Source organism: Podarcis muralis, chromosome 6 (genome assembly GCF_964188315.1).
Source record: "Podarcis muralis chromosome 6, rPodMur119.hap1.1, whole genome shotgun sequence".
In the NCBI taxonomy this organism is placed as follows: Eukaryota; Metazoa; Chordata; class Lepidosauria; order Squamata; family Lacertidae; genus Podarcis; species Podarcis muralis.
In genome coordinates, this window is record NC_135660.1 from 71,602,065 (window position 1) to 71,627,039 (window position 24,975).

At 39.7% G+C, this 24,975-nt stretch overlaps 2 protein-coding genes across 3 annotated transcripts in view; one reads left to right on the forward strand and one right to left on the reverse strand.

Moving 5' to 3' along the window:
• Window positions 1-24,975, forward strand: part of CTNNA3 (catenin alpha 3) — a 554,150-nt gene that overhangs the window by 142,671 nt on the left and 386,504 nt on the right. The window lies entirely within an intron of this gene.
• Window positions 5,804-24,975, reverse strand: part of LRRTM3 (leucine rich repeat transmembrane neuronal 3) — a 98,044-nt gene continuing 78,872 nt past the window's right edge. The window contains exon 3 of the mRNA XM_028729386.2: window positions 5,804-8,534. Within this exon, the coding sequence (XP_028585219.1) occupies window positions 8,346-8,534 (189 nt within the window). The 3' untranslated portion in view covers window positions 5,804-8,345. The remainder of the gene's footprint in view (window positions 8,535-24,975) is intronic.

The following is a 24,975-nucleotide window of genomic DNA, read 5'->3' on the forward strand; positions in this document are numbered from 1 at the left end:
CTGAATTATCCACTGACTTTTGCAAAAGTCCCATTGTAGTTCTTGGCTAAAACAAAATTATTGAAATGCATATTCTGAGAGAGAACAAGTTCAAAATTCTCCAGAAGTTTGTCTAATTCTCTTTCATAGCCATTCCCTATGTAGTGGGAAGTTGGCCATATATTTGATGAAGATAAGCATTAAAAGTCCTTGGTTTTTTTAATCCCTTTTCTCTTATGTGTGCATGTTCCCCCCCCCCCAATAATAATAATATAAACTCTTCAGGGAAGAAATGTTCTTCCCAAGTGTCAAGCCATTCATTAACGATTGCTGATGCATTCAGTTGTAGATTTTCTTGAGGCCAAGGATTTGTCTTTCTAATGACTGCTTATGCAACCTCTTACAGCCACTGTTGTTGGTACAAGAAGTAGTGAAAAGAAGGGGTGCATGATTTCTGCTTCAACTTTAGTGCCTCTGGTGTTTTGTGGTGATGATGGAAGACTTTTAGTGTTTTTCCCGTGCTGAGAAAAGAGAGTTGCAAAAAGAAGATCCCCACGTCCCTTTTCCCCATGTTATTTTTTAAATGTTAAAAAGTGGAAACATGAAACACAAAAAATCACTTACGTTTTGCACCTTCTTTACATGCTTTTCATATGCAAGGCCTCTTTTATTTGAACAAATTACTTACTTAGAAGTGTTTTTCCTTAAGCAACTTACTTGTTTACCTTTTCGTGCATTCTGAACAAGTGTTGCATATTCTCTTGATGGCTGTTGTGAGCACCTCAGCACACAGCACCACTCGCTGTAGCATCACCTCTCAATCTTCGTTGTATTCAAGATCACTGTGACATCTTCACACCTTCATCACTTAGAGATGCAGAGGACCCGATGGCACTTTGTGAGCCTCCACAATTCTCATTCTAGTGAGTGTGAAGATTTGCTAAGAAGAACATGAAATAAGCATTTTATACAACAAATAGCTTGCATGCAAGGACATTGTTAGCTTGGGTGGTAGTACAGCATCACGATCCAGTTGTCCAAGACTCAGTTAATGTTAACAGCAAAGGAAAACATGTTATTTCATTATTTCCTCTCTCTTGCACAGCAGTAGCTGAAGAAAAAACCACATTAAATGAAAAGAATATTTCCCTCCCCATAAAGTGCCTTTTTTTTCTAAGGAAGAACCCAGTTGCCCTGTAGCCCACTGTTGTAGTGAACTTGAATTCAGCTCGTAACCATGTAATTAGTGGCAGGGACATATGAACCAGAATATTTAAAAGATTTGCACCAGTGTCTCCTGTGAAATACATTTAAAGAATTCCCCCCCCCCACCTCTAGTGCATTTTCATAATTGATGCTGGTTTTATTATTGCATTATTTATTTATTGTAAGCTGCCTTACTTCTGTGTTTTATACAGAAAGGTGGAATATAAATTAATAAACCAAATAAACTACGGTAAGCTAAAACCAAGTATTCCAGCTTCTACTGCATTTATCCCAGCTATTGTAACTCTTGTTACATAAGGATACAGTCAAATACTGAGTAGATTTTACCTGTCTTTACTTAGAAAAACATTAGCATATCCTTCAGGTTTATGTGACCAGACCACTGTTAATATCTAGAAAAGCTGGCTTTGAGGTTTGCTAAGGCTACCAGAATCTTTCAGGAGTTAATGCTGAGCTCTGGAACCCAAAGTCTCCTGCATAATACAGAAGCTGGGAATGCTTACTCTGTACCTATAGAGGAAATAGTCTGTTGGCATGCTCAGGCTGCCTTCTACCCCAGCCTGGGTGGAATCTAGACACAAATAAAAAAATGTAGTGAAAATGCTTTTTTTAAAAAAAGTTTTGAAAAATATATATTGAGTTTGCCATAGCTCACCATCGTCATCTAGTGTCACATTTGTATAATGCCCTTTACAACACACTTAAAACGTTTTATTTACTGTATAGCTGTAGTCTGTGCATATTTTTGGAAATATGTTTGGTGTTCTTCTACACCTTCTGTGTGATCTTGTGATTCAATGTGAGAACTCTGGAGAGCTGCTGTTTGTCATTGTAGAGCTGTAGATAAAACTGAGCTAGATATAGACCAGTGTTCTCACACAGGGTAATACAGCTTTCTGTGTGCATCTTTTAAAACTAAGGACATAGGGCTGGATTCAGCTAAGCAGGCGCAGTAGCGGGAAACAGCACAGTGGGCCCCACCAGTGCAATGTAACTTCCCCCCTCTCTTCCTGCTCCATCAGCTCTTGGGGGTCGGGAGAGCACCCAGAACAGCACATGGGGAGGCAGAGAGAGGAAATCATTCCATCAGGCAAGCTGAAATGTTTGTGGTGACTGAACCATTGGAAGAGGACAACATTGAATTCTTCCTTTAATTGTCTATTAGAGAGCTACACACCCTGATGGCTGGGACAAATGGATTTATTTCTTGTCTTCTAGTAATTATTTAATATCTGAAGAAGTGTGCACACACACAAATCTTATACTAGAACAAGCTTAGTTGGTCTATAAGGTGCTACTGGACAATTATTATTATTTTTTATTCCCCCCCCCCCCGACTGCGTCAGACCTACCTGACTGTTTAATTACTGCAAGCCATGTACACTGGGATCCAGAGCACAAACACATCTGCATGTATCCTGGGTTTCCCCATGCTTTCTCTGCTATTTTTGGAAGGAACCTGAAAGGATCCATTGTGCAGATGGCCCTTCTAATCTTGGCTCATTGCTTATGAACTATCAACAGTGATCACATTAGAATGAACAGCATGCAGGTGGGTGTAGTATCTACAGCTATCAGTCATCCTTCCAGAAGAGAAGAGGCTGATGGTTTTTAACGTTTTCATTAATTTAACAGCTACTGAAAATTTCCATTAATAAACTGAGTTCCCAATTATTTGATTATTGCACATTGTATGATAAAATGAAAGTGGCACCCTAGTAATAATACAACTAGTTATTTGAAGGTAATTACTGGGCTACAAATATGAAATGTGTCCAGCATTATGAAAGCCAGCTGAAGCATCTGCATAGCTTAATCCCAGCAAGCAAATGACACCCACCCACCAGCATTATATTGTGGCCTGTCAGGTGCTTGATTATCCATTGTCTCCCAAGTCAGACGGATGCCAACAGCAAGAGGAGCAGCAAAAATTCTGTATTCAGTACTGTATTTTTCGCTTTATAAGACACACTTTTCCCCTCCTAAAAAGTAAGGGGAAATGTGTGTGTGTCTTATGGAGCGAATGCAGGCTGCGCAGCTATCCCAGAAGCCAGAACAGCGAGAGGGATTGCTGCGCAGCACTCCCTCTCACTGTTCTGGCTTCGCCGCGCGCAGCCTCTTCAGAGCAGCGGGGAGCCTTCATCCCGCTGCCCTGAAGAGGCTGCGCAGTTATCCCAGAAGCCAGAACAGTGAGAGGGATCGCTGCGCTCCCTCTCGCTGTTCTAGCTTCTGGCTTAGCCACGCTCTGTCCCTTCCCCCACCTCCCGCAAAAGCCAGCAAGAGCCGCTCTCCCTTGAAAGAGCGCGTGGCTCTTGCTGGCTTTTGCAGGAGGTGGGGGAAGGGACAGAGTGCGCGGCTCCTGCCTATTCGCTCAAGAGGCTTTGCGTTGCTTTCTTGTTTCTTGTTTTTCTCCTCTAAAAACTAGGTGCGTCATTGTTGGGTGCGTCTTATAGAGCAAAAAATACGGGTATATGCTTATTCTGCTTCCATGGTATAAACAGGTAATAATTCTTTCTTCAAGAAAGAGAGAGTTTTTCATTTAGCTAACAGGAAATAGAAGGCTTCTTTGTGGTAAGAGAAAATGGGCACTCCTATTTCCGCCTCATGGGATCCGGGTGGCGCTGTGGTCTAAACCTGATCAGGGCTTGCTGATCATAAGGTCAGTGGTTCAAATCCCCATGACGGGGTGAGCTCCCGTTGCTCGGTCCCTGCTCCTGCCAACCTAGCAGTTCGAAAGCACGTCAAAGTGCAAGTAGATAAATAGGTACCGCTCCAGTGGGAAGGTAAACGGTGTTTCTGTGCGCTGCTCTGGTTCGCCAGAAGTGGCTTAGTCATGCTGGCCACATGACCTAGAAGCTGTCTGCGGACAAACGTTCCCTTGGCCTATAGAGTGAGATGAGCGCGCAACCCCAGAGTCGTCCGTGACTGGACCTAACAGTCAGGGGTACCTTTACCTTTATTTCCTCCTCAATAAGATTGGATAAGTACCTCACATAATTGCTCTACAAACCAACCCCTTTCATGTCCTCATATGGTTTGGTGCTCTTGAGAGGCAAGAGTCTTTCCAAAGGCCACCTAAGCTCTTTTTAGATGTTATAGTACAGTGTTTCCCAACCTTTTTTGGGCAAAGGCACACTTGTTTGATGAAAAAAATCTTGAGGCACACCACCATTACAGCCCCGTGACGTCAGCGCGCAGCGTCACGCCGGGAGGGAAGGGCGCCGGGGCGCTGCTGCTGCTGCTGCCGCCGCCGCTCCCGGCAGGCATGGGCCCAGCTGAGGCGGCGGCGGCTGTTGTGGTGGTGGCGGCGATAGCGGGCGGAGGAGGGGGCGGCGGCGGGGCCGAGGTGGCCGGCGGCGGCGGGGGAGGCGGCGGCGGGTGGAGCAGGAGGGCGGCCGAGGCCGGTGAGAGAGTAGGGTTGCCCGGGGCTTGAGGAGCCGTCGCCGGGAGTTGCTGCTGCTGTTGTTGCTGCTGCTGCCCGGACATGCCGGCCTCCTCCTCGTCCGCTGTCTCGCGCTCCTCCCTTTTGCGCGCGCTGCCCCGCTGCCGCCCCATTGGCCGGGTCCTGTCAGCTGATCCTGTGTTATTTCCTGTGTGTGTGTGTGAGGGGAGAATGGAGAGAGAAACCTCGGCACCACCACCGCGGAGCCGCCCCCGGCTCGACGCGGATCCTCGCCGCCGCCGCCCCGCCTCTCGCCGCCCGACTCGCCCGCCTCCCTCCCACGGCACACCAGGCAACGTCTCGCGGCACACTAGTGTGCCACGGAACACCGGTTGGGAAACACTGTTATAGTAGAGCCAAGTTAACATATTGCAGGGTGGGGAGCACCAGTATAGAGGCAAATTCCTCTCCAAACCAAGGCTCACTCTTTGGAACATGTGTGGAAAGCATTATGTCTATGCATAGGGATCTCTACATGTTTTAATCATCACATCTAGGTATGTGGAGGAGCTTTCTATTACAGTTCTGCCTCTTCCCCCATCATATTGTACAGCCATTCAGCCCTAACAAACATCTGAAGAGTGTGTGAAGCCATATGAAGGCTGACTTTATAAGTTGTTTGAGGTTCAGCATGGTAGCTACCAATAATATTGAACATGGAGGCCTTTCCTTATGTGAAGTGCATAGATACACATAGGTGCAGCAGTTTTAACCATGCTAACATAGTCATAGAAAGGCATCCACACAGTTCTGATTTTAGTAGCTAGTGACCATTCTGCTGTAGTAACATATGAAGTGCTCTTCATGAGCCAACAGTGAGGAAAGAACATAATATTATATTGGTTTGTTACTGAACTTGTATTTTTTGTTACCAGACTCATAATTTGGGAACACTGAGATTTCCTCTAAACTTCCATCACAATCAGATAAATTAATTCCATACTTAAACTACATACTTAAAGTAGTCAAGGTCTGGAAATGTTTTTTCTCATGCAGTACATGTGAAGACAGTTTTTCCCCACCTCTTTTTACCACCCACTGCAAGTAGCTAAATCCATTTTCAAACCTCATGGCTGTGGCCCAGATTACTAAATGAAGATCAGAAATCCAAGAATCATTATGCCAATATAATAAAGAAACCAGAAACTGAAAAGCTTATGAAAGTTAGGATGAATTTTAAAAATGACAAATAAAATATTTTGAATAGCAAATAATTTATGCAAAATATGTTACAAAATCTAGGATGCTAAATAAATAATACAGTGTACTCTTTTTTGACATTTTGTATTCCCATATTTCTTTTTAACAATATTCCGAAGGTAATTGTTTTCCAATAATAGTTGCTTTATACAAATGGTGGATTTCATAGTTTTTAATTTTCTTTCATGAAGTTACTGTAAAATATTTGGGAGAAGTATTGAGAAAAATAGATTTGTGGTTAAATAATTTCTCTTTATTTATATATAAAAAGAAGATATTTGTTACTACTGTATGAAACGTTTTGCCCTAACCTTTTGGAAAACCCAGGTAATTCTGAATACTTATCCCTAGTCAGAACCCCAGAGGATGAATCTTTTAACTTATGTAACCTTCCATATTTTTAAAGTAATTGTACTGTAACCTCTGTTGCTATAGTCCAGTGTTGTTAGCATTATTGAAGCTAAAATATGAAGATTTCCTTCTCAAAAACCAGTAATTGGGTGGCAGTCAGCAGACATTCTGTATGAACAGCTAGAATTCATGACCAATTTATTTAGATTTTAGACACCTTAATATTTAAATATTATTTAGAGGTCTTTCTCTATAATTGCTTCTGTGATACAATAAAACATTTCTTACTTTTTGGTCAATATCTTTCCTTATTAAGTTACCTGTAAATATAGAGGAGAGGGAGATAATCTCATTATGGTTTTGGGGGCTTTCTTTTTGTCTGACTTATTTTTGTCATCTTTAACTGAATATGGAGGTAAAGTAGCTGTAACCTGTAGGCAGTCATGAGCACAGATCCAAACTGGGGGCTGGTTCCTGCATTAGCTTAAAGGAGGACCCAGCTGCAAGAAGGTTGGATGGTGGGTGCATAAATGCCTCTTATTACACTGGTTAGGCAATGAGATAATGTGGGTTCTGCGTGTAAAGGGCACATCCATATGTAGTTCCAATTCATATAGTCTTTCCCAGTTGGCCACAGCTGTGTGTGTGTGTGTGTGTGTGTGTGTGTGTGTGTCAGATGATGTCAATCAAATCTAAAAGCAAATGAGCCTGTGCATGGAACATTCAGGTTATATGCATGTTGCAGAATACATACAACGGTGCAAATATGCATGTGGGAAGGGTAGGAGGTTAGGTAATATGTGAACCTGCCCTTAAAATCCATTTCTGTGGCTGTGCCAAATGTCCCATCTGTGCCCAAATCTGTGCCCATGACAATTGTTTGGAGGATTAATTTACTACTTCTGCATTCAGTCAGAGATAACCCCTAAAAAGGGCAACATGGCTGAACCCTATCCCCAAAAGGATATGTGTGACTTGTCTCTACATTTTATTCTCTATCTGTAATTTGTTATGTCCAAATGGCATTTCCAAAAGCCAACATTCAGGCCTCTTTAGACAACTTTTTACATGCATTGTACTATGCATCCCAAAACTTATTTTTAATTGTAAAACCAGGGAATTGGCTTATTGGCTAATTTTCAGGATGAAACAGCCATAAAAGCATACTGCTGGTGCTTGTACTGATTGAATACTTGAAGAATTAAAATACATCTAATTGTCATGGCTACCTGGTTGCTTTATCTGAATTACTTAGAAACTAACTAAAACTGCATCCTGGTCAGCCATTAACTGAATGTAACTTTGTTGCTGTGGTTACTTCCTTTGTCTTCAGTCCCCTTATTCTCTGTGGTGTGTTTTTCTGTTTTTTTATGCAGTACTACATGAAGGAATAGGACAATGAGTCATTCATTCACAGATGCATTGATAAAATATCCCTCTTTATCATTACATTTCATTGCTTTACAAACCAGGCTGCAATACAAGGCAACAGTTAATTCTGAGAACTGTTTTAAAAAAACTTTGATTCTTTTTAATAGGGAAAAAAAACATTGTCTCTGTAATCTTGTACAATCCACCCCTCCATTTGGTTAATGGATTATTTCTGGAACAAATAGATAGAATTTCCTGCACAGTCAGTGTGCAGATTTTGCACAGCACAGAATTTCAGAGTGAAGTTTTCTTTCTGGGCACAAAAGCAGTAACAAAACAGTTTCTACAAAACTGAGAAACTCTGAATATAACACAAGATAAAACTTTTGTTAATTTAAAATTTTAGAAACTGAAATTTGCAAAGTAATATGTAATTAAATCATGGTCCTGTACATACCAGTACATCTCAGTATATTGAAACTTTACAATATGAAAAAATACATTAGATCTATACAGTTTTGTTTTTTTACAGGTAGGTAGGATGAGTTTTGAAAAAAGATTTATTTTAAGGATTGTACTCTGTTTTTAAAGTCAAAAAATACTGCACAACTTAGCTAATTATAAATTGTAGACATCAAACAATCTGTATCTGAATGTGTAAATTTCAACAGAACAGGAATTTTGGAATCCATTACTGAAGAAATCTTCATTTCATCCTTCATGTGAAAAAAAATATGGTGGCAACCCTTGGCTGTATTTCAGGCCACTGAATGTATCACTGATTTCGTGCTACCGTTGTGATTGTGCTCAGATCCAAATCAGTCTCTAAGTGTGTTTCCATTGTTTCTTCCTGTGCATTAGATTCATAGGGCTTATGAGCAAGAAGTTCATGGTGTACACCACAGTAACTTATTGTAGGCTGGTCATATGCAAGAAATGTTGACACGTTCATAGATAAAGGTATCTAGAGGTGGAAATAAATATGAAAAGTAGTTAGTAAAGAGGCAGTTGAGCACTAAACTAGATGTAATATTGAAAGACCATGATTGCATTTTCTGCTTTTTTTTTTACAGCTTCATTAGCAGCTACAGGAGGGAGGTGGGGGAGATTCGAATAGAATTGTGATGCTGGGGAGAAGGTTTTTTTTTCTGTTTCCCCTCCACATTCTATACTATCTATTAAATATCTGTTTTTCACATAAAAGAACTCTTAACTAGGAAAAAAACCAAGCCGTCTCTCTCCCTCCCATCTTTTTAATTTCATTATCGATTTGATACTCCATTGTAGACTACTTGGTCTCTAAATCTATTATCCCACAAATATTATCCCACAATGGTAAAATGTGGACATTTCTTTCATAAATGTAGTCATCTCCCACAAAGACTAATGGTAGTTTAGCCAGACTTAATTTATTTCAGCTAATGGTATTTCATCATCATTAATCTGTAATAGATTGTTTGAATACATCAATTACACAAATGTTTCACCAATCCATGAACCACTTAATACAGTTTTCAAATTAATACATTTTTACCATTGTTACAGCCTGAAATACTTTTTTCTTTTATTGCTACGTATATTATTTTATTCCATTTCCCCCCAAATATTTTTTCCCTGGACTGTTTTCATAATAGTAATCATCCCCTCTACTCCAATTGCTGTTTGCCTGATGGGACAAATAATTTTTCATTAGAAAAATTTGATAGGGGATAGGGTTAACTTCGCTTTCCAAATACCATGGTCCTCATTGCATCATACACTCCTTGCATGGTGGCTGCTATTAATCTTTATCAGAAAAGAACAACAGCAGGAGGAGGAGGATCACAGCTCTCCTGTCATGTCTCATTTCATAGTTACCATTCTATTTAATAAAGACTTCTAGAGTCCATGCGCCACTCAAAGTGGCTTATAGCAATTAAAAAACTTTGTATATATTATATTAGCATGGTTGTTTGTGAAAAGGAATAGGTGAAAGTGATGATGAATACCTATAGAGTGCTACAGTGTAAGAATGCCTATAATGAGGAAGCCTGGCCTTAAACAATTACACAATGCATATTGTGTCTTTTAGCTACCCTGTCAAAAAGCTCAGCTAAGAGGCAAGTCTTTATTTTTTTATTAGTTGTCATAACAATCATGTGAGATGTATCAGACTGTGAGGCCTTGAATTAGGAACTGTTAAAAAGCATAGAATTGTAACTCTGGAATTCTTCTAACAAATGCTGGTGGGGTATAGTAATGGCTATGCTACTCCAGCATTTGATAGAATAATTCCAGTGAAAATCTCATTTAACTTAGGAAGAGAGTGAATATGCTTAAGGTTATGCTGTGAGCTAGACGGTTATTGGCTCAAATCTTACCTCATCGCTAGAAGGCCTTGGGCAAGCCTCAGTTCTCTCAGCCTCAGCACTCCCTCTCCAGCAGCAATACAATTGAATTACTGACTTACCTCACATTTTGGGGGGGAGGCTTGTGAAAATAATGTATGTGAAGCAGTTTGAACACTAAAGAAAAGCTATATAAATGCTAAGTATCGCCAAGCCCAGTGCCCAATCCAAGCATCTCCTCTCCCCCAACTCAGATCAGCATATTTAAGTAGAACATAAGAAGAAATCAGGTGAACTATCCCAAATGACTCAAGTTGCACACACCAGGGAAATCAGAAAGTAGAAAAAACTCTGGAGTTACTCAGCTAGTTTGATCCTAAGCAGTAAGCAAAACCCACCTACAGAGTCTTCTCAAAGAAAAAATTGCTGAAAAACAAGTCCAGCCATTCAACAAGCAAATGAAGAACACGTCACTTAGCGACGATAGAGAATGGTCTCCTTTGGCTATAAAGGAAGAGTCGGAGACCTCTAGCTGCTAATTAGTTGAGAAACTCTTGTCTCACTATCCACCCCCACATTATGAAATACTTTCATTTGACATATGATGTATGTAAGCTTTTTGTGGCAGCAGATAATGACCTTTTATGAGACCAAGCTGTGTTGCTGAAATGGCAAGCAAAGGAACTGAGATATTTTTTTTTGAAAACTAAAATATAAATCAGAGAATGCCAAAAAGTCATGATACTTCATTATATGAGAACAAAGAAGCTCACTGATTCTAAAAAAGAGCTGAATAAATGTATGAAATGTGATTTCGGTTCTAATGCTAGAGATATGGGTGACCCATTAGGGTAAGGGAAGAAGTTCCTAGTAGCTTCACCTTCATAGATGTTAAAGGGACCAATATCTAGTGCCGTTCTGTGATACCAAACTACCAACAGAAAGACTCATAAACCAGACTCAGGTGCTCCAACAAGCAGGAATCAGTCATAGAATAGTGACTGTGCCTACAACACAAATAGCTATCAATAAGAACATAAGAGCCCTGCGGGATTAGACAAGAGGGTCACCTAGTCCAGCATCATGTTCCCACACTGGCCAAGTAGATGCCCAAGGAAACAAGCAGGATATGAGAGCAATAGCTCCTTCATGCTTGGATGCGCCAGCAGGTGGTATTCAGAGGATACGACCTCTGATACTAGAACTAATATATAGCCACTGTAACTAATAGGCATTGATTAGACAAATTCAATGATGAAAAGTATCACACACACCCTTTTAAAGCCGTCAATATATATTGTGGTAGCAAATTGCATGGCTTAAGTATGTGCTATGTGAAGAAGCACTTCCTTTTGTCTGTCCTGAATCTCCAATTCACCTTCATTGTATGGCCCTGGGTTCTCCTATTATGAGAGGAGAAAAACTCCCCCCATCCACTTTCTCAACATCATACAGATGATTCAAGAAAGCCAGTGAGCTATAGTCTTCAAGTGGCTCCCATACAAATAAAGTACCTCTGTCTTCAACAGCTCTTCTTAACATGAATCTTCATAATAAGCGTTGCATCATTTCCCAGTACATGGTGGGGAGGCATATCATACAGCAACCTTGCTAAATCTAAGGAGATCAAAGTCAACTCAGTGCCTGGATGGTGGGGGAACAGCTGGGAATCCCACACAGCAAGAGTGGAGATCCTGTGGCCCTCCAGATGTTGTTGGATTCCAACCTCCACCAGCTCCAGACAGCACAGGATGACTGGAGATGTAGTCCGGAAGTGCCTGGAGGACCACAGGTTTCCCCTTTCTGACTTACAGGCTGTGGAAGACAAACAGAATATAAATGCAATAAGCAAAGAAACTTATGTAGTACAGTGGTACCTCGGGTTACAGACGCTTCAGGTTACAGACTCCGCTAACCCAGAAATAGTACCTCGGGTTAAGAACTTTGCTTCAGGATAAGAACAGAAATCGTGCTCCGGCGGTGCGGCGGCAGCAGGAGGCCCCATTAGCTAAAGTGGTGCTTCAAGTTAAGAACAGTTTCAGAATAAGAATGGACCTCCAGAACGAATTAAGTTCTTAACCGAGGTACCACTGTATTTCCAGTCATAAAGTAATCTGCCCATGCCACCATTTCCATTTAAATGTTATAAATTTACATTTAAGCTACTAGAAATTTACAAAGGATAAAGACAGCTTTATCCTTTTGTTTTGTGGTATCAGCTGATATGCTGGGCATACTTGGGCATTGTTCAGGCATCATCCACCTTGCAAAAGCATAGCTTTCAGGATTTAACTGACTGCATATTTTGCAAAAGTACGGCCGCACCAATATAGTGGTCTCACCTTGGTGCTTTTCCTGGTGAGGGAGCTGATGAGACAGGAGTGGAACTCTAGCCATAGATGGAATCTACGGTAGATGGATGGAAGAGGTTCTATACTTCTTTGCTGTAGTAATGCTGCTTTCCTTTTTTCACATTATACTACACAATTTTTGTGCTCCAAGGGAGAGTTAGGTTCTTCATTTGTGGGACAAGGTGGGTCAAGTAATAGTTTTCATGAGACTAATGCCTGCTGTAGGCAAGACGAGCTTAATGAAGGATTAAGTGTTTTGAAAGCTATTTCACTTGGTTTAATTATCACTGAATAGTCTTTCATTTGGGAGCACTAACTGAACATTCTAGCTTCCAATATTCCCTGTAAAGCTCCAAAGTTTGGCATATCTTAGTAAATGAGATCTCTTGGGCCACATGTTTTACTTCCTGTATTCCAAGGCCATTATGATAACATCCCTGCAGTACATACGTTTCATTTCAGTATATGTTTCCTAATAGAAGACAACAGCTCATTTCATCACAGTGGAAGCTGTGGCCTCAGCATGTTGCAAATCAACATCAGCTGTGTTCTCAACTGTGTTTGTATGTGAGGATTTTATTAACATTACAGAAGCCATGGCTCCTCTCAGAGGGGAATATATTAAGCATTGTTTTGGACAAGATGAAGAAACTCAGGGATTGGGACTGTGGTAGCTGGAGCTCACTGGAACCAGCAGTAAGCGGAGGCAGAACCAATGACAGACAGAAACAACTAATTTTAGTTTTGTCCACATCCTTGCAGAGTTCTACAGGGGCAACATTGAGACTGAGGAAGGTGAAGCTAACAGGCGGAGTTTCTCCTTTGACTGGTTGTAAATAAGAAGGCAGGCAGGTGATAGCTGATGGAAGTTACTGGGGTAGCGCTCCAGCCATCTAACGGACTATCCTCCTATCTGTTTCCTGTTCACCCCACTCATTTGCACATTCAAAATGTGCTTCACGGCAAGGATTTTTCCAGCTTTGCTACCAGAGCCTTTAACAGTGATGTAGAGGCTCCGTCTGTGACCTCCTACATACATCACTGTGTTTTTATTAAGTTGGGAGCCAGCCAGAGTGGCTGGGGCAACCCAGTCAGATGGGCAGGGTATAAGTAATAAATAAAAATTATTATTGTTATGCTGCAAGCATATGTTCTATCACTGAGGGCAATGACCTGTTTATTGAGTGTTAATTCTGATTTGTTTGCAGGGAGATTAGATGACCGCTATTTAGTGAGCATTCATTCTGATATGTTTGGGGGGGGGGGGTCAAAGCAAGTATCATTCCACACCTTCCAGTGCATTTTCATGCCCCTTTGCAAAATATGTTATCTTTTGGCGAAGTGGGTTTGTTGTGCAAGACCTCCCAATAATTATGCATCCTGAATTTGCAAGTATGTGATTGAATCCCACCTGGAAATAGAAATAGTCTGGAAGAATCCTGAGTTAGTGGTAGCCCCAATAACATTTTTCCTATTACTGGCTAGAACAAAATTATTGGATTTTTCTTCCTAGCAAGTTGTGTTAAGATGAACATCTTGAAAACTTTATTACTGTTGTTGTTTTTTAAAACCAATACATTCTGATTTATGTCGTCATTTACCACTAAGATGCACATATGGATTGTGCTTTGTTTGTGTATATTAAGGAAACGTTAATTTTGCAAAGTATGTTGTCCTAGAATTAAGTGTTATAAAAATTGTCACACATTCAGTCCACATTATAGGATGTAGTGCAGGAGTTTGTTATTAGTCATATAAACTATGTTTGTAGGGTTTTTGTGATCTGTAATAAAGAAACCATCTGGAATGTAAAGGAGCCTCATATTCTTGGCATTCAAAAATATAATTTGGAACTTTTGAAAAACGTATGTCTATAGAACCGTCTGTTTCTGATGGAATACATATGAAATGTTAAGACCAGGCAGCATGGTTAACTTATAGTGCCTAAAAAGTAGGCACATTGAGAAGTCTGTGTCGTCAGACTGTAAGTTATAAATAAAGCAAGCTTTAAAATTGAATACTAAATCACATTAGAGATATGTATATTCTTTTTCATAAGATAAGAAGCAGGAATCTTGTTAATTTTATCTTTTCTTCTCCTGTGCAATTAATCCAAAATGCTTATTGGGAGTAAAATTTCTATTGTGTACTGTGTATGAATAGTGATCCATATCTGTTTACTCATGAAAATTCATGAACCAGAATCCATGATTTCTGGTTATGAAAAACTTTGTTTTCTTGGATTAAGGGTTGAGGAGATGGAGGGGACTAAGTGCAGAGGTGAAGCACGGAGCCGAGTGTGGCGCTCGATTTAAATGCAACTGCAATTTTCATTTGAACATTTTTTTTGTTATTATGTTATGTGTTTTCATGTTTTAAACCACCCTGTGATCTGTGGATGAAGGGCAGTATATAAATTTATTATTTTTACTTTTTATTTAATCATTGTTCATTTATAAAAATAATTATGTGATATCCTAAATAATAACACTATCATCAACTATGAAGCTAAGAATGACAGTGGCAGGAATGTAACAAATCATTTAAAACATGAGCCAATCAAAACACATGAAATTAGTGTAGAATACAGTCTCAATATCAGGATTCCTGTTTGGGACAAGTCCTTAAGCAAAAGGCCTCAATTAACAATTAAAGAAAGTCCAAGAATTGTTATGTGTTCAAAGGTAACACCTAATAAACTAAAGCAAAATTAGAAGGGAAGCCCTTTTCAAGCAGAATGTTTTAGTTCTGTGCCGTCTGGTGTAAAGCTGTATTTATTATGAATAATTTCACTTCAAGAGGTGAAGCAAACAGTAAAGTGAAGCAGTAAAGCAGTAAAGTGTTAACTGGAAACATCAGAAGGAGACGTTGGTTGTTAAGGACTCTACATTCTGTAATAAACTAGGAATTTTCTACATAATTGGAAGTAGTATACCTCTGAATATCAGTTACTGCGGAATATGAATGGGTAGAGTATTGTTGTGCTCATGCCCTGCTTGTGGGCTTTCCAAAGGCATCATTGAGAGAACAGGATGCTGGACTAGCTGGGACTTTGGTCTGATCCTTTCCATATATAGTAGGAGAGAATGGGATGTTAACATAGTGACACATTTCTTTAACTCTGATATACATGAACAGGGTAATAATAATGATGCTTATGAAAATGGCATGGGATTATTACAGCCTGTCAAATTGGGAGCTGGGCTTCCCTGTGGTTATCTAGTTAATTTATAAGGGAGGTACAAGTTCCTCTCCTTTTCCTGCCAGATCATTTTTGTGTATGTTATATAGCTGAAAGCAGATCTTACCATCTCTTCCCAGTCAGCATAATGTGACATCTATGATGGTGTGTTGCTAAATGAAACGAATGTGCAAAGGATAGGGAAGGAAAACCGTAGGAAGTCTAACTAAGCAGCCTGTCTTCAAATTTGATTTTAGAAGGAGGCATATTTTGCTGTGACAGACATAGGCAGGGCATTTAAAGAACTGACTGAAAATGCAATCCAATGCATGTCTACTCTGAAGTAAAATCTATTAGGTTCAATGAAATTTACTCCCAGATATCTTTGTATAGGATTGCAGTCCAAAGCTGGTTTTTGTCCTTAGAAATCATCCACTGCTTGCTATTTATGTTAATATTGTCATTTTATTATTATGCCTTTATTATATTATTTGAGAACTCAGTGAGCAAGAAATAGTGGTATACATACTCATATTTGAACCATGAATTACTGTTGGTTGCCTTCACCCTTCAGAATGAAAGGATTTAACAGAACTGTAGATGTCCATTTTGTCGGTCTGTGTCAAAGTCCTTGATTTTTAATTTGTCACTTTGTGCTGCAGACGTGCAAACATGTATGTATGTATGTATGTATGTTCAATCTTTTTTGGTTTATAAACAATACATCCATTCACCTTAAAACACCAAAATACAAAAGCTTTCCCCCCCTTTTGTATTGGTAGTGTTTTGGTCTATTTATTTATTGTTATCTATTGCTACAGTTAGGGACGCAGGTGGCGCTGTGGGTAAAAGCCTCAGCGCCTAGGGCTTGCCGATCGAAAGGTCGGCAGTTCGAATCCCCGCGGCGGGGTGCGCTCCCGTTGCTCGGTCCCAGCGCCTGCCAACCTAGCAGTTTGAAAGCACCCCCGGGTGCAAGTAGATAAATAGGGACCGCTTACTAGCGGGAAGGTAAACGGCATTTCCGTGTGCGGCTCTGGCTCGCCAGAGCAGCGATGTCACGCTGGCCACGTGACCCGAAAGTGTCTCCGGACAGCGCTGGCCCCCGGCCTCTTGAGTGAGATGGGCGCACAACCCTAGAGCCTGTCAAGACTGGCCCGTACGGGCAGGGGTACCTTTACCTTTTATTGCTACAGTTATATCCCACATTTCCTGCAAACAGCCCATGTGGCATATCTGATTCTCTCCTCTCCCATTTATCCTCCCAACATCCCTGTGAGGTAGGTTAGGCTGAGAGCATACTCAGTCCCTTGCTAGTACTGTCATGCAGCAGGTGGAGTGACCTGCTTCATTTGGCAACCTGATTGAGGATAGAGGGGAGTGGGATAACATGAAGGCAGGAAATGGTGTCTGAGAAGTAGAGCAAAATGTTTTAAAGGATTGATTCTTCTTGGGCTCTGCTTCAAGAAGCACAATTGGGGTCAGCACTAGGTAGAGGATCGTATCAGAATTGTTAATATGAATAACAGGAAGAATGAAAATGGGGTCTTCACAGAAAGTGATTGAGAGATTTAAAGAGCAGTGCAGGGTTGTTGGCCTTTCAGACAGTCCCAAACTGCACTATGAAGCAGCACCAACAGGTCTGAAGTTTGAAGTCCAATCATGCATACGTAACCTAAATGCATAGAGTTTGTACACAGGCAGACTTCATGCACAAAGCATACCCACCTCCATGCATTGATTGCGCATTGATTATATCCAGTTTTTAGAATGTTTGGTTAGTGATTCCCTGGTAAAGTGATTCCCTAGTAACAGACTTTATGGATCTTGAAAATAAAATAAAATATATATTTTATTATACAAACGTAATAAAATGATAGAATAAGTTATATATATATATAACCTACTGAGAAGTTGGTGCTGATTGCTCCTGCCTCTCTTCATATTCCTAACCAACTTTTGTTTCATTTATATTTGCTTCTTTCTCCCCATACCCTTCTGCTACAATTTTCCATCCCCTTGTTTTCAATGTGATTTTCTTGTTTGTTTGCCTTATTTTCATACAAAGTATTCTGTTAACGCAAATTGCAAGTTAGCAATAGTTGTTCTCTGCCCCTCCTAACCCCTACTCTTCAATCTCTCTCACACTAATTCATATACTTAGGCTTTTGGGGACTACTGATGAGAGCTTATTATTGATCACCCTTATTCAGGGCAGGATCAATCAATGCTTTTAATATTGGAAGGTTCAGTAAAACATACAGTGTGAATTCCTCCAAGGCTAAACAGGAAAAGCAGTTTTTCCTTCAGACTTCCCAGGTGCGGGCTGTTCAGTCATAGCATATACAGCTCACTCCCCCAGGAGCCTTCACTAAGAATCTTCTGAAGAGCCAGAGGAAAGGTAAGCATTCCACTGTTAACAGTTGGCTTATTTTGTATCCCTGGAGAGCCCACTTTAGTCAGATTTTTTCTGCCCTTCTTCTTGCCGAAGCAGAAGTAACATATGGCCCCATATCTTCTTAAGCCTGCACGTTGTTACACCTCCATTTGGAAACCAGACAAAATATTACACAATCTGGCTTTAAATGCTAGACACGGCATTGCCCATATTTCAGTTGCAACTGTTAGTGAGGAGACATTTAACACTGCATCTCTCAAGACAGATGAGAATTTTACAGGATGCTGCTGCTTTATGTAATTAAAATATGTGCCTCCATGCTGGAAATAACAAGAAGTGATTGGAGTACATTGCTGAACAGCTTGCTTGTAGCCATGCAGATGGCAGCCTAAACCTGAATAAATGTGCCTGTTTGTGTTGCACCCACGTCTTTTCAGTCTGAGGTTGTGTACACATTACCAGTTTAAAATGCAGCTAGATTGTTCTTTTTCTCAAATCGGTTTGAAGCTGATTTGGTGGAAATGCATCAAAATGCAGTTTTTCCCAATAAAGTGCAGACAGGATGGATATGGATTGTGGCTAGTGTGTTTACACTTCTTCCCAAACCTGTGGTGGGACTGTGCTGGATGCAGACTAAATAGGAGTGTTCACACAGCCTGAGTATGATGAAGATGATTTTATTTATTACCCACCTTTCACCCTAAGGTCCCAGGGTGTATTGCGCAAAACACAACATTAAAAGCAGTTTAAAACAACTTGCAATTTCCAATATCTGGGCTGGTGTTTACTAGACCCCCCGCCCTGGTGATGTTTCTTTCATTTCCCCTACCAAGCCCTGTGCCCAATACAGAGTCAATATTCTATCAAGTTGTTAGGCATCTTATACATTAAAATGCTTTTGTATCTAAATAAAAATGATAAATTATCAGATGGCACTGAAAGATTGAGGTGACAGAATGGCCTGGACCACTTGAGACTGCAGATACGGATTCACATTTTGGGTGCTGTTTTGTGTTAAAGATTCCCCCCTGTAAGTAGAAAATAATTCCAATCCCCTTTCTTTCTGATGTGTTTACCCTCACTTGCTATATTCTCCACTTAAAGTCTGAAAAATATTACTGTTCATTCTACTGCATGTGTTCATCAGGTCATACACTTATTTATTTTAAGGCTAACTTGAGATACAGTGAGGCAGGTCAAAAAGGTGTCCAAAATGAGTCCAATATTGAGCAACCACATGCCACTTTGGCATGCAATAATTTGTCAACTGATTGTCACTAAACAATCTGTGGTTGCTTGATGACACAGAGATGCTGTGTCTCCATCTTCCGTGGCATGCAGGGGGAGAAGTGGATTTGTAGATTGTAGCAAGGAAGCCTGGCCTAAATGCTTCAAGCTTCAGTAGGCAAAATGAAACAATAAACATGATACTGGTGAGGCTGTGGGTTGATATCTGATCTCAAGGTGTGATTTGTGAGCTCCAAACTGGTAACAATAGTTTAGGCCATAATCCCACACTTACATGAGAGTAGGCCTCCTTGAACTCAGTGCGGCTTACTTCTGAGTAGGTATGTGTAGAATTGTTCTGTTAACCTCTTGTTACAATGTTGTGCCCCAAAACATATAAATAAAGTAGTATTTTTGAATAGGATTAACATCATTTCTTGCAGCTGCAAGTTCACAGTGGGTGTTTTAGATTTTTTTTTTAACTTAACCAATAGTTTTCTAATAACTGTGAGCAATGCCCAACTGATCAGCTTTATAACTGCAAGCCTGTTTGAAGCGATGTATTTTCTCTATCAGGTTTTGGGAACAAAAGCATTTCAAAGCTCCTTTGCTAGAAGTGTCTTTTCTGTTCACAACAATCTTGTGAATGAACAGGTGCAGAATGTCTAAAAGGTCTAAGGTATTGTCATATCAACAATATGCTGAATAAAGCTCTACTGCTTGTAGAATTCATGTCGAGACACTGAGCTCCCGTTGATTATTTTTCACCTTGTCAACCTTCAACTTTGAATTGTTACAGGTAACTTACATTCATGGCAGAGCTGTTGAATTCATAATATTTAAGGTGCTAAGCAGGCACTAAAATATCAAGAGAAAAAGATCAGATACTTCTGCCTGTTAACTATAAGTATGTAAGAAGAGGGCGGTAAACATGGATGGAATAAAATCAGTTTGAGACACGCCTCTTAATTTACTGTCTGAACTACTATATTCTTCATAAATAAGAAGGGAAGCCACAGATCTGTCTGAAACTGATCTGTTTTTAACAAACTAACCTTCAATTTTAAGTAAAATATTTCTAACACTTAATATCACAAATAGCATTTGGAATGCAAATAATTCCAATAATTAGTTTTATTGACTGCAAGCTATAAAACACTGAGATGAGACATTGCTCCTTATGCAGCAGAGCACTGAATACCAAAGCAGTGGCCCAAGCAGCTAGATTTTTCCCCAAGATGGGGGGCTCTTGTATTTAGTGATTAGTGATATTATACATACATTGGGATTTGTTTATTTAATGCAGCAAGTTCAAAGTGGAGGCAGAAAGTGGGTTCAAGGTTGTCAAGTTACCATGAAACTTAGGAAACCTGCACCCTCTTCTCCTTGGAAAAGGGTAATATAAGCATTTAATTCTAACTTCTGTCTTCCCCACTTCATAAATTTTGCAATGCTTCTGCCCTAATGTGGTCCAGTTGTCTTATTTGCATTCAAGTATTCTTCCTGGTGCATTTAGGCCTCCAGTACAGCCAGCCAGATTCCTAGTACTACTCCCCTATCATTATACAAAAGCCATAGGATTCCCTGCTTCTGTCTATTTCCTATCTTAGAAACAAGTGAAGTATAGACAATGTGGGTTTGGATTGTCAGTCTCTCTATTTGAGCTAATCATTTTACTTTTCTTTAAACATTACATTTGGTGCTTCAAGCCACAAAACCGTTTTCCATGCTGACTTCTTGCCACTTTGATTCTGTAAATAAACACTTTTCTATCTTTAAATTCAGAATTGAGACTCAATGCCTTTTGCTAATTCACCCAAGTAATTAAGGCAAGTAACAGGACAGTACCAATGTGAGGAGCTCCAGATTAAAGATCCTAAATATCACACTTCCATGGTCACATGTGTGATGCTCAAGTTCAAGTAGTGTTTGACTAGGGACATATGCAGACTTGGTAAGAGAGGTGTATTTTTTATTAATCAGAATCCACATCAAAACCAGCTTTATTACCTGAAAACTCCACCATGTTCAAAAAAGCTCTCAGTACACAAAAAACTGATATGTCAGGGAGGGAGTTTGGTTTATTCTTCATGCTGGGAGTTCTATCAAGTGAACAATCAGTATTCAAACATTACACCCCCAAACAGCCTGACGTGCTTCTCAGTCCATGATGAACTTTATCATTTGCTTTTCTAAATGTATACACTAACCCTCAGAATTCGAAGTGGTGTGATAAAATGTCAGTGTGCATTGAAAAAAATGGTATTTGGACTTATTTAGTAATGCAATCACACCATTCACACAGTGCACACCAAATTTGGCCCTTATAACCTCAAACCTTGTTGCTTAATAATGGCATAATATGGGATAGCAACAGAAGCAACTGGTGTGGGAGGGCAGTCACCCTCCCAACACCTCCCAGCAAGGGAGGTATTCCTGCAGCCTGTGGATAGGGTGAGGGCAGGGCAGTGTTGCAACTTCACAGACACACTCCTAGAGCCAATCCAGCGCTCCTGCTAATGCAGTTGCATAGCCCTGACCTCGCTGCCACTCTGTTCTACCCCATCCATTTAAGCTCCAGTGACGCTGGTGTCAGGAGCTAGACATATTACCAAATTCTGAGACAGAACAAGTTAGAAAAATGAGAAAGAAATGACAGTGAGTATGAAGTTCAAGAAGAGGCGTTGCAAGATCCAAAGTAGAAATTCAAATTAGGGTTCTACTATGTTGTCTTAGGCATGGCCATACAATTTGTTGGAGACAGGTTCCAACAGCTATAACATTAAAATTCCCTAATTGGCTTCCCTTATGATATAGACAGTATCAACAAAAAATCTACTGAAGATGTATATAAGGCCTGCAAGAATTTGGAAAAATCACTGATGCCCAGTGGAAACAAAACTATTGATCTATGCTGTTAACTTATAGCAATACCTTTAAAGACTTCCCAAGTATCTGCCACCACAAGGAGTACTTCTCTTCATACTACTGTATAACAAAAGCTCTTGGATAATGTGCCTAATGTTTTTGCAGCTCTAAAGATCCTTCTCACAATTCCAGTGTCAGTGGCAAGTGGTGAGGTGTTTTTTGTTTTTGTTTTTTTACATATGTGCAACAATGTTGTAAAAGAGACTAGTTGGCTTGGCAACTATCTCAACTGAACATACCCAAACGTCAGCCCTTGACCTGAAGGAATTGGTGACAACATTTGCAAAGGAAAAGGCTAGCAAAGTGAGATTTTGATGTCCCTGTAATTGAAAGTTTTAAGTTAGCAAGTTTTAGGAAATGTAAATTTTAACATCACAATTCACAAGATTATTCAAAATTATTTACATGCTAAAACATTTTCTTTTGTATCTGAGGGAAAAAAAATCAAAGATACTTGTATTGCCTATTATTGCAGTTTAAAATAAATGTAGCAGTGATGGCATTAAAATGCACACCGGGACACCAGTCATGTCATGACAGAAGGTGGGGAAAGGTGAACAGTAAGGTTTTAATACTGCAGTATATGTTATGGACTGTCTCTTTATATGTCTACATGCCTGTGTCTTTATTTCCCAATGTTAGGCTCTGAGGTCTAAATATTTTTCATGTCATCACTTCTAAATTAATAACTCCATTAGTTAAAATGTAAGTTTTATCCATGCACCATGATGATAATTGATTAAATATTGTCTAAGGCTTTTGTTTCGGTGAATAGCTTGTGTATGTAACTGGACATTTAGAAGGATTTTTTTAACAAACAAACAAACAAATTTTTAATTTCTCAGATGTTAAGAAACTAGGCAGCAGTTATCAAAACTGCTTCCACATCTCTTCACACCCAGCTTTCAAAGTGTTTAAAATATTATTCACTTGTTTACAAAATCCTGACACTTGATGTTACTCAACAGGAAAACATATTATGGAAATATTGTTCTAGAAAGATAACAGTGACCTAAATGGGATTAGAAAAAATAATCAGATCAACAGAGGTAAAGCTTTTAATTTTATGTCCTGGATAGCTATTACGTTTCTATCAAAAGACCAACTGAGAACCCTTTGTTGTAAATGAAGCAAGCTTAGTATTTTTGCCTTTGCAATTGTGTACATTGCAGCTTGCTCAAAATTAATTGCTTTTGACTTTTTTTTTTTACTATATTTTTCATTGTTGATGGCAAAGTATGGATATACAGAAAACAGATAAGGTAAAGACAAAAAGTCTTAGCACGTTTAACACACATACATAGAAGAATGGAAAGGAGCCAGTTCTATCATGATCTCCACTCCTATAAGTGCAGGGCAAGTCAGTCTTTCTTCTCCAACAGTGTGTGAAAGTTTTGGAAAACATTAATGAGTTCTCTTGCCTGTCTATTTATTTATTTGCAAAAATCTCTATGTTGCCAGCATTGGGGTGTGTGTGTGGGCAGAATACCATGATGATGAACAGCATAAAATCAACAAGAAATTTACATTCAAAAAACAAACAAAAAATATATTACAAAATTGTACATAAGTTCAATACAGGACCCCTTAGGGAAAGCCTGGATGTAGCATTAAATATTATTTAAAGCAGTAGTTCTGAAAGTGTGGCCAGCAGACCACCAGTAGTCTGTAAGCTTCATTTAGATGGCCCATGGAGTGATGTAGCTACATTTGTGTGTAGAATGCTGTGTGTGTGTGTGTACCACAGGCACAGTGGCTTCTCCATAGTTCTTAGAACTCACCAAAGGTGAGCAGGATGAATGAACTGGAAGTGTCAAGGGAAAGGAAGCTCCGTCTTTCTCGAAGGAATAAAGCTGTGGCTGGTATCATGATGTGGGAAGGTTGCGAACAGTGAAAAGAAGCTGATGAGGTGCTTGAAAGGAGTGGAGAGTTAGTACTTTGATAGAAGCAGAAGGAATACTAAATCCGACCAAAGATTCAAGATGACAATTCTTACTCTGAATATTGAAGAACTTTAGCATAACAGGCACATCCATCATATTAAAATATTCATATTGATTTTTGATGGTATTTAAATTGCTTCTTTAATTTCTTACTATATTTTATTGTATTAAAATTTGAATTTCATATAGTAAAAAAATACTTTAGCACAACATAACTGTGCACAACATATCTAACATATATAGCACAACATAACTGTGAAACAACAGATTGGGGGGGGGAATCATTAAATGATCTGCCAAGACCCTCAGCAATTTTCAGGTGGTCTGGTGGTGGTGGTGAGGAGTTTGACCCACTGATCAAAAGCAGTGGTACCAAGCATATGTGTCCTCCTCCTCATGGGATATGGCTGGCAACCCAGGATCTGTGACAATATTGGATGTGTTCTTAACCATGTCAGAAGCTCTCAACCTGTGTGTCCATATGTTGTATTTGTGGTGCTCAACTCCTTTTCATAGTCTCCATGACTTGTATAAGGAGTCTCAAGTAAAGAATGGTAAAGAGAGGATTTTTTAAAAGATACAAATAACTGCCTTACTAACAAATTTTTGCCAAGGACACTAGCTAAAAAGGGTTTTTAAAAATTGCCAATGAGACATAATGTGAAAGAATTTCAGAGAACCTCCTCCTGCCCCTGAAGTGGCCAGGAAAGAGGTGAGCAGAAAGGTGTTTATCTTATCACTGCTGTTGTGCTGTGTTAGTAGTTAGTCAGTTGACTGTGGAATTGGAAGAGAAGTACGTGGTTAGCAGAATTTGGGATTATACAGAGGCTGCTTTCCAATGTTTGGGTCTGTGCCCTTTGAGCACTTAGAATTTAAATACTTAAAATATTATATCTTGCAGATTCTGTTACAAAGACTGTATGGGCAGGAAAGACACTATTGAAACTCCCCTCCACATTTATAGCAACAGATGGGAAAGGTTTCTTCATGTAAATTGTTGTGTACTTGATGTTTGTCCAATACATGTTGCAACATTTTGAGATGAAAGCCTGG